The following is a 13316-nucleotide window of genomic DNA, read 5'->3' on the forward strand; positions in this document are numbered from 1 at the left end:
AGGCCTGAGGGGTAGGAGGTCTTGCCAGTTTTGGGGGATCTGGAGGGAGCGGGACACAGGAGGCCTTGCTGAGCTGGGGGGCAGTGGTATGAGCCTCTGTGACTGCCCACAACTCCTGCCCAAGGGAGCACAGTGAGGGCAGAGCTGCCCCCCAAGAGGTCTGCAATGGACACTGCAGCCACTATGCCCAGTGGCCACTTTCCCAAGGGTCCCAGCCAGACACTGCTTTTCCTGGTGGGGGCCAGGTGGTCTTCCTCGGTCAACAGCAATCTGTCAAGTCCCTGTGAATAGTAGAGGCTGAAGCCCGGCTTCCCTGAGCCCCGGGGTGTTCCACATCCATCTCCACTGGGGGATGGGCACAGGACAGACCCCAGCACGCTCCCATGTCCTGGTCAGTACCCCAGCTTGCCAGGGGAGGGGCACAGCAGCCTCCTCAGCTGGGTTTTGTTCCCTCGAGAACTGGGCCCCCCGTCCTGCCCTGGGAGCTGTGCACAGCCTCCCGGGAGTGGGTCATGGCGGTCCTGGGAGCAGCCAGAAGGACCAGGAGGCAGGCAGGCCCCGGGCTGGCAGGGACACGTTTATTGGAGTTGTGTTGGGAGCGTAGTCAATCTCCGGGGGGGGACAGTCTGCTCAGAGCAGAGTGCGTGGGGGTGGGGCAGACAGATGTCCCAGGCACTCAGGGCTGGGCACACCGCCTCTGGAGAGCCAGAGCAGACGCGCCACACACCGCGGGCGGAAGCGGGCTGGGACAGTGGGAAGAGGCTCGGTGTCACTTTCATGTGGTACGAGTTTACTTCTAAAAACGCAAATCTCTAGAGCTCAAACTGAAACTGCCGGCACGGCCAGCTCGAGGCTTCTGCTGGGGCCCTGGGCAGCTGCAGGCCCTTCTGCCCAGGAGCCAGGGGGACGCAGCAGCTGAGGACCTGGCTGCTCCATTTCCTGAGCAAATGCTGGGCACTCCGATCTGTCCCTCGGGTTCCCAGTGGACAGTGGGGAGGGCAGCTGGGCCCACACAGGGCCAGGTCAGAGCCGCAGCAGGAGCAGGCTGTCAGCAGCACTGGACGCCTGCTCCAGGGCCCCCTTGGAGGGGGCGGGCATGTCCACAAAGCCCTCGTGGCCCACGGAGCAGGCGCCCTCGGGAGTGCCCCGCTCTTCCTCCGGAGGTCCCCGTGGACCCAGGCCCCGCATCCGCTGCTGCCGCTCCTGGGCCTGGCGGGCCCGGCTGGCTATGGCCCGCACGCGGCTCTGGCTGCGGGAGGAGGACCGCCGCAGGAAGCCGGGGCACCCCACCGGCCCCTCCCCGGGTGGGCCCACACTGGCGGGCGATGCCGTGTCCCCGGCCTGCCCGCAGCCCACGAGCCAGCGCAGCTGCTGTGTCAGTGCGTCTGGACGCAGCACCTGCCCAGCCCGGCCTGGGGCGCCGAGGCTGTGGCTCAGGCTGCGGGCACTGCCCTCAGAGCCGGGGCCAAAGTCGTCGGCAGTCAGATCCCCCAGGCTCTTGGACTTCACAGCGGCGGAGCAGTCCTGCAAGCCCACCAGGGTGAGGCGGCCCCAGGGGGGCCGGGGCTGGACGCCAGGTGGGCGCGGGGCGAGGGGCCGGGGCCGCAGCCCGTCGGATATGGGAGCCAGCTGACTCAGGGCCCGCAGGTTGGGGTTTGATCTGCTTTTGGTCACAGGAGGCAGGTCAGCAGGGCCAGCAGCTGAGGCTGAGCAGGGCCGTGGGGGTAGCCGTCCAAGCGGGACCCCAGCGAGGCTCTCCCGGCTGCGGCCCAGGCCCAGGCTCTGCAGGGAGAGGTCGATGACGGTGTCGCTGGAAGACATGCTGGAGGACGAGGACACGCTGTCACGGTGGCTGCCTGGCTCCAGACGCTGCCACAGCCGGTCACTGCCTGTGGCGTCTGAGTGTACGGCTGGGGTGGGGGAGGGCCCAGCCAGGGGCTGCCAGGGACCCAGGGGCTCCAGCAGCACCCGGCCCTCACTCTTAGCTCTTCTGACCATGGGCAGGGGACCCAGGGCCTGGGGGTGGCTCTTGCTGTGCGCCTGGCTGACAGGGGACCCCAGGCGTGCCCCACTGGTGCCCTCGTGTGACTTTCTGGGGGGCTCTTCACTGTTCCCGTCGTCCCTGGTTCTGAGCTGGAGGGGCTCAGAAGCTCCCAAAGCTGTTCTTGGTGCTCTGACCACTTTGGCTCCGGGTCCTGCAGGGCACTGGGGCCCTTCCCTGCGGGAGCTGGTGGAGTTGGCCACCTGTGGTGGGGGGCCAGGGCCCAGGGCTGGCTCCTCAGCAATGGTTTCCAGGCTGCACAGGGGGGAGATGGACCGCTGCAGGGAGAAGGGGCAGGCATCTGGGGGGAAAGGAAGGGAGAAGAACGGCAGGCAGAAGAAAGAGAGGGAGACAGGGGAAGAGGGAGACAGGAAAAGGGAGAGAGGAGAGAGGAAGGAAGGGAGAGACAGGAAGAGAGGAGAGAGGGAGACAGAAAAAGAGAGAGGTAGAGAGATGGGAAGAGAGGAGAGACAGGAAGAGAGGAAGAAAGGGAGAGAGGAGAGAGGGAGACAGAAAAAGGAGAGAGGGAAACAGGAGAGAAAAAGAGGAGAGAGGGAGAGAGGAGAGAAGAAGAAAGGGAGAGACAGGGAGAGAGGAGAGAGGGAGACAGAAAAAGGAGAGGGAGAGAGGAGAGAAGAAGAAAGGGAGAGAGGAGAGAGGGAGACAGAAAAAGAGACGGGAGAGAGGAGAGAGGGAGAGATAGGAAGAGAGGAGAGGGAGACAAAAAGAGGGAGAGAGACAGGAAAGAGGGAGACGGGAGAGAAGAGAGGGAGAGACAGGAAGAGAGGAGAGAGGGAGACAGAAAAAGGAGAGAGGAAGAAAGGGAGAGACAGTAGAGAGGAAGAAAGGGAGAGACAGGAAGAGAGGAGAGAGAGAAGAGAGGGAGAGGAAGGAGGGAGATGGGAGAGAGGTAGACAAGGAGATACAGGAGAGAGGGAGAGAGAGACAGGGAGAAAGTGAAAGAGAGAGGGAGGGAGGGAGACAGAGATAGGGAGATGGGAAAGAGAGGGATAGAGACACAGAGGGAGAAAGAAAGGGAGACAGAGAAATAGGCAAGGTCGGGGAGGAAAAATTGCATCAAGAAATGGTCTCCCGTGACCCTCTGTGCCAAGGGACATGGGGCAAGCTCCCACCCAGGGAATCCCCAGCAACCAGGCTGGTTCATTTGCACACAGCTCACTCAGAGTGCCATGCCCCCCACCCTGCTGCTGGGAATTGATGGGCGAGGTGCCCTGGCCCTGTGTCCACTCATGTGCAGGGTCCACAGAGGCCTGGCTGGCAGGCCAGGCAGGGGTCCTCCTGGGGCCAGGGCAGCAAGGGGCATGCGGGGGCCGAGCCTGTTACCTGGCGCTGTAGCTCTCAGTCCCTAACTACGGAGGCAGCCCGGGGTGCAGGGACAGAAAGGAGAAGGTGGTCAGCATGGGGCGGGGCTGATAGGTGGATGGACGGACAGCAAGGCCTGGCAGGCGAGGGAGGAGCGTGGTGGCAGGGGCAGGCTTGGTGCACATCCCTCCCACCGGGTTGGGGCTCCACAAACCAGCTCAGCTCAACACTCCTGCCAGCAAGGGGCAGGCCAGCGACGGTCCACCATGGTGGCGGCAGGCTCCCGGAGTTGCTCAGTGCCATCTGGGCAGAGCACGGGTCCCAGGGCCCCAGGGTCACATGGGACCTGCTCCTCTCTGCACTTCCAAACTCTGAGGTCCCACTTCCCAGCTCTGAGCACCCTTCAGGGTCTGTGGGGACAACCTAGGGACAAACTGGAGGCTGCTCTGTGGCTGCACCACTGACTGACGGTGTACCCAGGAGGGTCTATGGCAGGGGACTTCTGAACCTTGCCCTGGAGGACAGTCAGGGGACTGGAAGCTTCCTGGACCCAGGAAGAGCATCAGTAGCCCATGGACCTGTCAGCCCCGAGGTGGGTTTGGGCCCAGCCAGGGAGCCCTTGCTGAGGCTGGGCAGGAGGGCAGGGCCCTCCACATGCATCTCCTGGTTCTCAATAAGGCCACCGGTGACTCCAGCTCCCCAGGTCTCCAACCCTCTGAAGTGCCAGGGCCTCTTGAGCAAGGGATGGGGCTGGGCACATGGGGCTGCAGGACAAGCCAGCGGAGATGCATGAGCACAGCAGGGGGTGGCAAGGCAGGGGACACTGGCCCAGGCATGCCGGGGTGCACACATAGGATGCAGGGAGCAGCAGGCCTTACCCGCGGAGAACATGGGGGAATTACTCCTGATCTCCTCCAGCTTTTGAACGAACAAGGCGTTCATCTCTCCCTGCAGGGCCCCCGGCTGCCTGTGAGCACCCTCAGGCTGGCAGGGGGCCACCTTGGGGCTGCCCGGGCTGTCCCGGCTGCTGGAGTCTGAAGACATGGAGCTGCTGCCACCTGGCCCCTGCCGCTGGGCCCCAGGGCCCTTGGAGGCCTCTTTGCTTCTCCCTGGGACGGCTGGAGGGCCCAGATTGCAACAGGGGCCCCCTAGCAAGTCTGCCCGGGCCTGAGGTTGCTGGCTGATGGCTGCATGCCCTCCAGCAGGCCCCAGGCTGGGCAGCTGCTCCCTCTGCAGGCCCTCAGCGTCCACACCGGAGCAGGAGCCCACCACACACTTCATGCATGTGGCGGCCATCCCGGCAGGCCCAGGGCCCTCGGGGGCACACGGCGGCCGCGCCTGCCCTGGGCTCCTCTCCACTGATGCCTTACCTCGCGGGCTGCTGCTGCTGGGCCCCTCGCACACCAAGGCCTCAGGAGCAGGACCAGGGCTGAGGGGTACCACATCATCGGCTGCCCCCTCCGAGCCAGCGTCCTGCGTGCCCAGGGCCAGCTCTGGGAAGCCCTTGCGGCCCGGCTTCTGGCTCTTGGTTGGAGCACTGGCCGTGCGCCGCAGGAGCCGCTGGCTAACGGAGGGCCGGGGTGGGGGCTGCCCAGCAGCATGACTGTCCAGTGAGCCTGGCTTTGGGCCTCGGAGGAATAGGCCTTTTAGGCCCAGAGCCTGCTTGACCTGCAAGAGAAGGAGCCTGCATAGCTGGCGCTGGGGACGCCCAGTCCAGTTGTAGCTGCAGCTCACAGACCAGCTCTCCAGAGCACGTGGGCATGGTAGGCTGGGGCCAGCCTGGAGAGCTCGAGGGACATGTGCCATACGTAGGGAGTAGGCCCCATGGTCACTCCACCAGGATGGCACAACCCCACCTTTCAGACTGAGTGTAGGCCCCTTCCTGAACTCTGTGGAGTTTGGAGCTGGCAGGGCCGCAGGGGCTGGGAGGACAGCCTCCCTGGGGCCTCTCAAGGACAGACCTCGAACTCCGAACCTGGTCAGCATCCCTACACCTGCACTTGCTCTGAAGGCGGCAGTGCCATGGGTCATGTCCAGCCGCCCTGGGCACCAGCATCCATGGAGGCAAGTGTCCAGGTCGGCTAAGGTCTGTTTGACCACAGGACCTGACCCACCTGCTCCCCAGTGATGCTCCTGCCCTAGAGGGGCCGTCCCTTCCAGGAAGCCTTCCTGGACCCCCCAGGCAGCCTTTCCACTGCTCTCTGCTCACTCAAGCCTAAGGCCAGCCACTGGTGGGCTCTGGCTTGCCTAAGGAGGCTCAGGTTCCAGACCTGCCAGCACCAGACCACAGTCACGCTTCCTGGCCACCAGGGCTGGAAGGTCCCTGCACAGGTCTCTCCTGCAGCCCCCCTACCTGGGTCACTGCTGGAGAGGGCTGGTCAGCTGCATCTCACAAGTGCAGAGGCCAGAGGGATCCTCACATGCCAAACAACCTGCATCCCCAGAGACTCCGACAACACCCACCTCTCCCCCAGGCCGGGCTGTGCTCGTGCGTGAAGTGGCCAAAGGCCCCAGTGGCGGGGCCCTTCTGGCAGAGGCAGTTAAGTGGCCAGCACTTGAATCAGCTTCCTGATTCAAGATCCCAAATCCAGTGCAATTTGGTTGATGTGGGCTGGAAAGCCATTTAGAAGGAGATCCAGGATTCAGGCTCAGAGCACCTGCCCAGGAGGGCCCCGCCCCAGGCACTGGCATGGATTAAGGAGAGGCGTAGGCAGGCACCAGAGTGGCAGCATGAGGGACAGAGAGGGGAGGACAGGGAAGGAAACACAAGGAGCATGGGGAGCCCAGGGCGCTCACAGACAGAGGGGACAGAGGTGGAGAGAGGACAGTGGGGAAGCGTGAGGCCTTGGCTCAATCCTGGATCTGCCTCATAAATGCCACTCTCTGGCTGAGGATGGCCCAGGGGACCCCGGAACCGTGTCATGACCCATGTCACATGAAAGGACAGTCTCCAAAATGCTACCAGGAATCATGGATGCTAATGGGGGCGCGGCCTGGCATGCAGGTGGGGCGGCGGGCTACACCGTCCCGCAGTGCAGGGGTACCTTCGTGACTCCTAACAAGGCTGCACGTCTAAAAGTAGACTTTGGACATAGAGAAGCCCACTGCAAGACCAAAGAGACAGAGTGGAGGTGGTGAGGTAGCCACTGCAGCTGGGCTGGGGCCCACGGGTCGCAGAGACAGGCAGACACATGACTGACAGACGGACGGTTCAGAGGAGAGCTGTGCCTGCAGAGCCTCCGGGCCCGCAGACATGACAGGAGAGAAGGTCAGCGCTGCCCTGGGCAGGACCCTGTGCTGTGTGTCCTAGACCCCTGGTGTCAACCACCCTGGGCAGGATGCTAAGGGTGCCAGGTCCCACTCAGAACCAGAGTAACCAGGTTCCAAGAATGGACCCCTGTCCTGCCCTAGTCTGGGCAGGGGCAAATGTGCTGGGGGCCAAGTAATGGGCATATCCAGGCAGATGCTGCCCTGGGCCTGCGGGAGAGGGAAGGAGAGCCACAGGAAGGGCCGCAAGGCCCCATGCCTGCTGAGAAGCCAGGCAGGCTCCCCTGGGCAAGGCCACCAGGGAGACTGAGGCTAGCCTGGCACTGGAAACACATGAGGGCAGGGAGGGAGCTCCAGGGCTCCCTTCCTGGGGCAAGGACATTTGGCCCACGCCTGCCCTGGGCTGCCCAGAGCCCCTTTGGGACATGGGTCAGAACTGGCCAGCTCTGGGTTGGCACCCTCCAAAACCCCACGTCACAGGCCGGGCAGGCCCAGGGAAGCGATCTCCAGGCCACAGTGCCGAGGGGCGAGGAGCAGCCCGGGGACCTGCCCGGGTGGGTGAGTAAGGAGCCCAGCAGCCCCTCCTGCCAGGCAGACTCACCTTACCGCTGATGTCACTGACAGCCACATGCACAAAGATGGAGGCCTCTTCCATCCCCTCCAGGTACACGTGCCGGTAGCCTGAGGCAGCCGGGGCCACAGGTCACTGGGGTCCCCCTGCCCTGCTCCTCCACCTTTCCTTAAAGGTCCCAAGCCCCGAGTCCAGCCAGGCACCACCCAGCCCCAGCAGGGCTCCCTCAGCCCGCCCTGCCCTGGCACCCTCAGCCACTGGGGTGGGGGCCCAGCATGCACAGGGGCTGCGGGGTGCTGGGGGTCACCTGGCAGCATGCTGCTGAAGGCCAGCGTTCTCTGGCCAATGAAGTCTCGCCCGATGGGATCGTGGTCCCAGACGAGGAAGCGGACCAGGGCGATCTCTGGCATGTGCACCGTGAATACCAGGGTCTCCTCCCACATGGGGTTGAACCCTGCGGGCGCCAGACAGAGTGTCACAGGGGCTCCAGCCCGAGGCCAGTGGCCACCCTCCCCCTGCCCAACAGGAGGGGGCCATGGAGCACCGGGCAGGGCCCCTGGGGCGCAGGCCGGCCCTCCCGGGGACGGGCGCTCACCGTTGTCGTCCACCACTCGGGTCTGCTCCTTGCTGCAGTCCACGGGGAGCCCGATGACCTCCACCTCCACGAAGGGGTCGATGATCTGGGGACAGGACAGGGGTGGCACCGGGCCCAGGCGCTCCCCCCAGGTCCTCTGCAGGGCGCGCCCTACCTCCCCACGGTCGCCCAGCATGGAGTCCCGCGGCTTGGGGAGCTGCTGTCCGCTGATGATCCTCAGGGCCAGCTGCTTCTTGAGCTGCCCAGGCAGGGGGTCCTCAGAGTTGGGGTTGAAGACGCCTGAGGGACAGTGTGAGGCAAAGTGGGCCCCCCAGCGAGGGCAGGGCTCGGGCCACACAGAGCCACGTAGACCAGAAGCAGACAGAGGGCGCATGCCGGGCATGGGACAGTCATGGAGCGGGGCCACCCGGCAGCCAGGGGCTTGCTGGGCGGATAGCCTCGACCTCGAGCTCTGCAGTGACAGCTCAGGAGGACCCAGACTGTGCGGAGAAGGACGGGAGTGACCGGGAGCCCACGGGAGGTGGGAGAGCGCCGGCGCAGAGCCCACAGGCCTCCTCAGACCAGCCCGGCAAGGGGAGGGGCTCCCTGGGCCCCGGGGGAGGCACCCCGCCCCCACCTCTGCTGGGGTCCGGCAGGAGCCCACCGCAGCCCGCTGCCTCACCCTGGCACATGCACGGGGGCTTGAGCACGTAGCCACAGCTGCCGTTGGCACTGAACTTGGCCCGGTTCAGCTGCAGCATCCGCCCCTCTGACTGGTAGTTCAGGGCAACTGTGGGTGGGACAGGAGGCCCTCAGGTCAGCAGCTGTCCACATGCCTGTGTCCCCCACCTTGTGGCCGCTCACCATCTGTGTACAGGCCCTGGGGCTCGTGGTCATGAGATGGGGCCCCGTGAACTGGCAGAAGGTGCCGGAGCCTGGCACAGCCACCCACGCACCCCAGGAGCCGGGGGCAGGCCTGGCTGCCCTCCGCATGCTGCCCTGAGGTCAGGAGGACCCACCCTGGGCCAACCTGTGGCAGAGGCCTGGAGGTTCTCCAAGACCACAGGCCAGGGGACACGGGGCAGCCCAGCCCCTGCTGAGCCCCAGGGACGGTCTGTGCCGGGCTGGCGAGCCCTCCTTGCTGTGCCGCCTGCGACCCGCCGGCCACCCACCCATCTGGCAGCCCGCGTTCCAGAAGGGCTGTGGGTTGTAGTTGCTGGAGTCGACCCGGTAGGAGGAGGGGTAGATGCGGGACAGCTGGTGCTGGTTGAAGCGCAGGTACTGCGCGGGCTTCTGCTGCAGGATCTGGTGGGCCTTGGTCTCGCTGAAGGACGACACCTGCCAGCTGGACACCACTGTGGTGCAGACCAGCTGGGCATGAGTCTGCAGGGCTCGGGTGCACGGCCAGCGCGGGGCCCTCCCAACGTGCCGCCCGCCTGTGAACCTCACCCTCGGTCTCCACGTCGTGGGTGCCCACAGACTTGGTGTACTTCACCAGATCCGAGAGGGCCCGGGAGAGTTGCATGGTCTTCTTCTGCCGGGCTGTCCTGTGGGGCGCACGCAGGGGCGGTCAGGGCCCTGTGGCGGGTACGCACCTTCAGGGCCTTCTAGGTGCCCAGTCCCAGGAGTCAGGCTCCAGGACTTGAGCAAATCCCTCAGGTCCCCAGGCTGTGCTTTGGGTACCAGGATGGGTGAGGCACTCAGGCCGCTGGACATGGGCTGGCTGGGAGCTACTGACAAGCCCAGGCCGTGGGCAGTTGAAGGCATGGGTGAGAGGGACAGGAGGCCTGGCCAGCCAGGGGTGCTTGAGGCACACGGGGCTTCTGGAGGGTTCTGGGCAGGGAAATTAGAAGCACTCCCGCCAGACAGTCATAAGCAGGTGGCATTGCGCCTGGCGGAGGGGGACGAGGAGGTGGAAGGGAGAGGTGGGGCTGGGTGTGAGGCCTGTGGGGAGCAGGGAAGGCACTCCCGCCCGCTGCGTAGATGTGAGACCCCAGGAGTGCCCAGAGCCACCATGAGGAGCAGTGGACACTTGGGGACAGGTGCCAGCTCCGGTGGCCTGCCCGGGAAGTGCAGGAGCTGCTCTCGTGGGGACATTTGACACCCTCCCTGGGGAGGCATGAGGTGGCGCTCAGGAGGAGGGAGGTGGATTGGCCGGCAGGACAGGGCCTGGGCCCAGGAGGGCCTGCATCCCTCAGGTCCCGCCGCTCCTCCCAGCCCCTGCCCGTGCCCAGCCCTGCTGGACTGTCTGAGTCTCCACACTGGTCTGCACGTCCCACTCTGGCTGTTGCCTGGAGAGCAGCCTCATTCCCTGCTACTTCCACGGGTGTCCAGGATGGGGGTGGGACCTCACGCCTCCCCCGAGTCCCACCTGACTCTCAGGGGAGAGCCTGAGAGGCATCACCCTTAAAGAAGGCGCTGGGGCCCACAGTCATCAGGGTCTCGCGACCGGCACTGACCCTCGGTTCTGGCTTCCTGGGGAGTCCAGGTCCTCGTCCCCCTCCTCCACGCTGGCTGCCTTCTTCAGCTTGCCGCCCTTTTTCTGTGCAGGGGGCAGAGTCATGACCTGCACAGCCCTAGGTCAGGCCAGGCCGTGGGCAAAGGCTGGGGGCGTGTGGCGGCCTGTCCTGGCCTCTCCCGGGCTCTGTGAACCACTCCACCCAGGGCAGTAGTCAGTGCAGGCCAGAGGGCAATGACCAGAGCGCCAAGGCACCTGCCCCTGAGCAGCCCCTGACCCTGGTGCTCAGATAGGGACCCCAGCCCAGGAGCCTTGCTGGACCTTGCGCTTGGAGAAGCTGCTCACGAGGAGGCGGTTGTTCCGTCTGCTGGCCCCGGCATCCTCCCCAGACTCCATGTCCTCTTCGGCCTTGCTCTGACCCCAGGGAGAGACAGGGGATGACAGAGGGTGAGCCTGGCCTCAATGCAGGCATGGAGCGCAGGGCCGCTCCCTGCACCCCTGCAGGCCTTCCTGGAAGAGGGTGAATCAAGCCAGTCTCGGGGAGGCTGGGGAAGCAGGTGCAGCTGCCACCACTACTTGGAGAACAGGACTCGAGGCCCAGGGAAGCCTGCACGTGCGCACCCAGGTCACCAGCTCCGTGTGCGGTCTTCGTGAGCACAAGCTCCCAGTACGGAACCGGAACCCGTTTCCAGCAGATGGCAACTATGTAACAGGCAGTTTGCGTGTGGAGTGTCAGCCACAGGGCTGGCGTAGCCCTTCCTCCAGGGTCCCTGCAGCCCTGCTGTCCTGGCCCACCTCTCGTAGTGCCAGGTGAGACAAGCATTGCCAGACGCCGCTCCCCAAAGCCAGGGTCCAGGCCCGTGAACCCAGAAGCACAGGGTAAGCCTTCCTGCCCAGGAGCCCAGGAGCCCAGTCTTGGGAGCACCTCGCCCCTGACCTCAGATCCCAGAGCTCATCCACGTGTGAGCCACTGGGAGCCGGCGCTGCGCATCTGCCCCCGAGGCTGCCGCATCCGTCACCTCCCATGCCCCACCCGTCCCTTTTGCACCCCCAAACTTGGCCCAGCTCAGCTTTGGAGGCGAGGGCCGCAGCTTCTCCTGTCAGGCAATAGAAGCCTACCCTGCAGCCAGGGGGCCCTGCAGGAGAGGCAGGACGACCACAGGCGTCCTGCAGCACAGGCATGCGAGGCTGGTACGCCCCTCTGTGCACCCCTGCACGCACTGGGGACCCCGCGCACACACACAGGCCCCTGCACATAGGCTCAGGCTCGCTCACAGAGGCTCCAGAGCTGCCACCAGGAGCCTGCTGAGGCGTCTGACAGCACAGCCCTCAGCTCCCTGTCCTCGTCAGCAGCAGCATGTGCCAGGCCAGTCACCCTGGTGCCACCCTGTCAGACATGCTGGAGAGCGGAGCAGGTGCCCAACCACAGACTGTGCCAGGCACACCCGTTGAGTCCTGCGGACACAGCCGGAAGCTCCCGCCAGCCACATTGTGCCTGCATCTGTCTCCCCCTTCACTCTCCAGGGGAGGGGGGCTGGGTCTGGTGACCCTTCCTGATGCCGAGGGTCCCGGGGGTGTCCCTGGACCAGCCTTCCAGTCAGTGGACTTCCCGCCCAGAGGGCTACAGGATCAGAGGCACTCAGGGCTGTCTGTCCCACTGGGCTCTAGAGACCCACGCCCTCTCCAGCATCAGCAGCTCTGGCCAGTGTCCCCTTACGTCATGGAGGATTCTGACACAGGCTGGGAGGAGCCAGGTGTGCAGGGAGCTAGTTGAGGCTGAAGTGCTTCAAGGCCTTACAAGCATCACCCAAATGTTGTTTCCACTGGGCCACGTGTGACCCCAAATCAGGGCATCAGAGGCAGTGGAAGGTCTTAGAGCAATGTGGTTAGCCACAGTCCACACTGGTCCCTAGGACATCCTGGAGCAATGGTGGCTAGCCACAGCCCACACTGGTCCCTAGGACATCCTGGAGCAATGGTGGCTAGCCACAGCCCACACTGGTCCCTAGCACATCCTGGAGCAATGGTGGCTAGCCACAGCCCACACTGGTCCCTAGGACATCCTGGAGCAATGGTGACTAGCCACAGCCCACACTGGTCCCTAGGACATCCTGATAGCAATGGTGACTAGCCACAGCCCACACTGGTTCCTAGGATATCCTGATAGCAATGGTGACTAGCCACAGCCCACACTGGTCCCTAGGACATCCTGATAGCAATGGTGGCTAGCCACAGCCCACACTGGTCCCTAGGACATCCTGATAGCAATGGTGACTAGCCACAGCCCACACTGGTCCCTAGGACATCCTGATAGCAATGGTGGCTAGCCACAGCCCACACTGGTCCCTAGGACATCCTGATAGCAATGGTGACTAGCCACAGCCCACACTGGTTCCTAGGACATCCTGATAGCAATGGTGACTAGCCACAGCCCACACTGGTCCCTAGGACATCCTGGAGCAATGGTGACTAGCCACAGTCCACACTGGTCCCTAGCACATCCTGGAGCAATGGTGACTAGCCACAGCCCACACTGGTCCCTAGGACATCCTGGAGCAATGGTGACTAGCCACAGCCCACACTGGTCCCTAGCACATCCTGATAGCAATGGTGACTAGCCACAGCCCACACTGGTCCCTAGGACATCCTGGAGCAATGGTGACTAGCCACAGCCCACACTGGTCCCTAGCACATCCTGATAGCAATGGTGACTAGCCACAGCCCACACCGGTCCCTAGGACATCCTGATAGCAATGGTGACTAGCCACAGCCCACACTGGTCCCTAGGACATCCTGGAGCAATGGTGACTAGCCACAGTCCACACTGGTCCCTAGCACATCCTGGAGCAATGGTGACTAGCCACAGCCCACACTGGTCCCTAGGACATCCTGGAGCAATGGTGACTAGCCACAGCCCACACTGGTCCCTAGCACATCCTGATAGCAATGGTGACTAGCCACAGCCCACACTGGTCCCTAGGACATCCTGGAGCAATGGTGACTAGCCACAGCCCACACTGGTCCCTAGGACATCCTGGAGCAATGGTGACTAGCCACAGCCCACACTGGTCCCTAGCACATC

The 13316-nt window shown here is 64.3% G+C and overlaps 1 protein-coding gene across 8 annotated transcripts in view; it reads right to left on the reverse strand.

The window, feature by feature from the left end:
- Window positions 1–769: 769 nt before the first annotated feature.
- Window positions 770–13316, reverse strand: part of Plch2 (phospholipase C eta 2) — a 70029-nt gene continuing 57482 nt past the window's right edge. For 3 of the 8 annotated variants that reach the window (XM_047556177.1, XM_047556203.1, XM_047556195.1), the window contains 11 exons: window positions 10556–10648; window positions 10236–10318; window positions 9226–9323; window positions 8949–9131; window positions 8414–8566; window positions 7952–8076; window positions 7798–7882; window positions 7510–7656; window positions 7233–7312; window positions 4735–5032; window positions 770–2342 (listed from right to left, as the gene is read on the reverse strand). In XM_047556177.1, the coding sequence (XP_047412133.1) occupies window positions 1024–2342; window positions 4735–5032; window positions 7233–7312; window positions 7510–7656; window positions 7798–7882; window positions 7952–8076; window positions 8414–8566; window positions 8949–9131; window positions 9226–9323; window positions 10236–10318; window positions 10556–10648 (2664 nt within the window). In that variant the 3' untranslated portion in view covers window positions 770–1023. Of the gene's footprint in view, window positions 2343–3385; window positions 5033–7232; window positions 7313–7509; window positions 7657–7797; window positions 7883–7951; window positions 8077–8413; window positions 8567–8948; window positions 9132–9225; window positions 9324–10235; window positions 10319–10555; window positions 10649–13316 lie in introns of all 8 variants that reach the window. The other 5 variants (XR_007109150.1, XR_007109152.1, XM_047556219.1 and 2 more) reach the window with 4 other exon arrangements.

The sequence above is a fragment of the Sciurus carolinensis genome, chromosome 1 (genome assembly GCF_902686445.1).
Source record: "Sciurus carolinensis chromosome 1, mSciCar1.2, whole genome shotgun sequence".
NCBI lineage: Eukaryota > Metazoa > Chordata > Mammalia > Rodentia > Sciuridae > Sciurus > Sciurus carolinensis.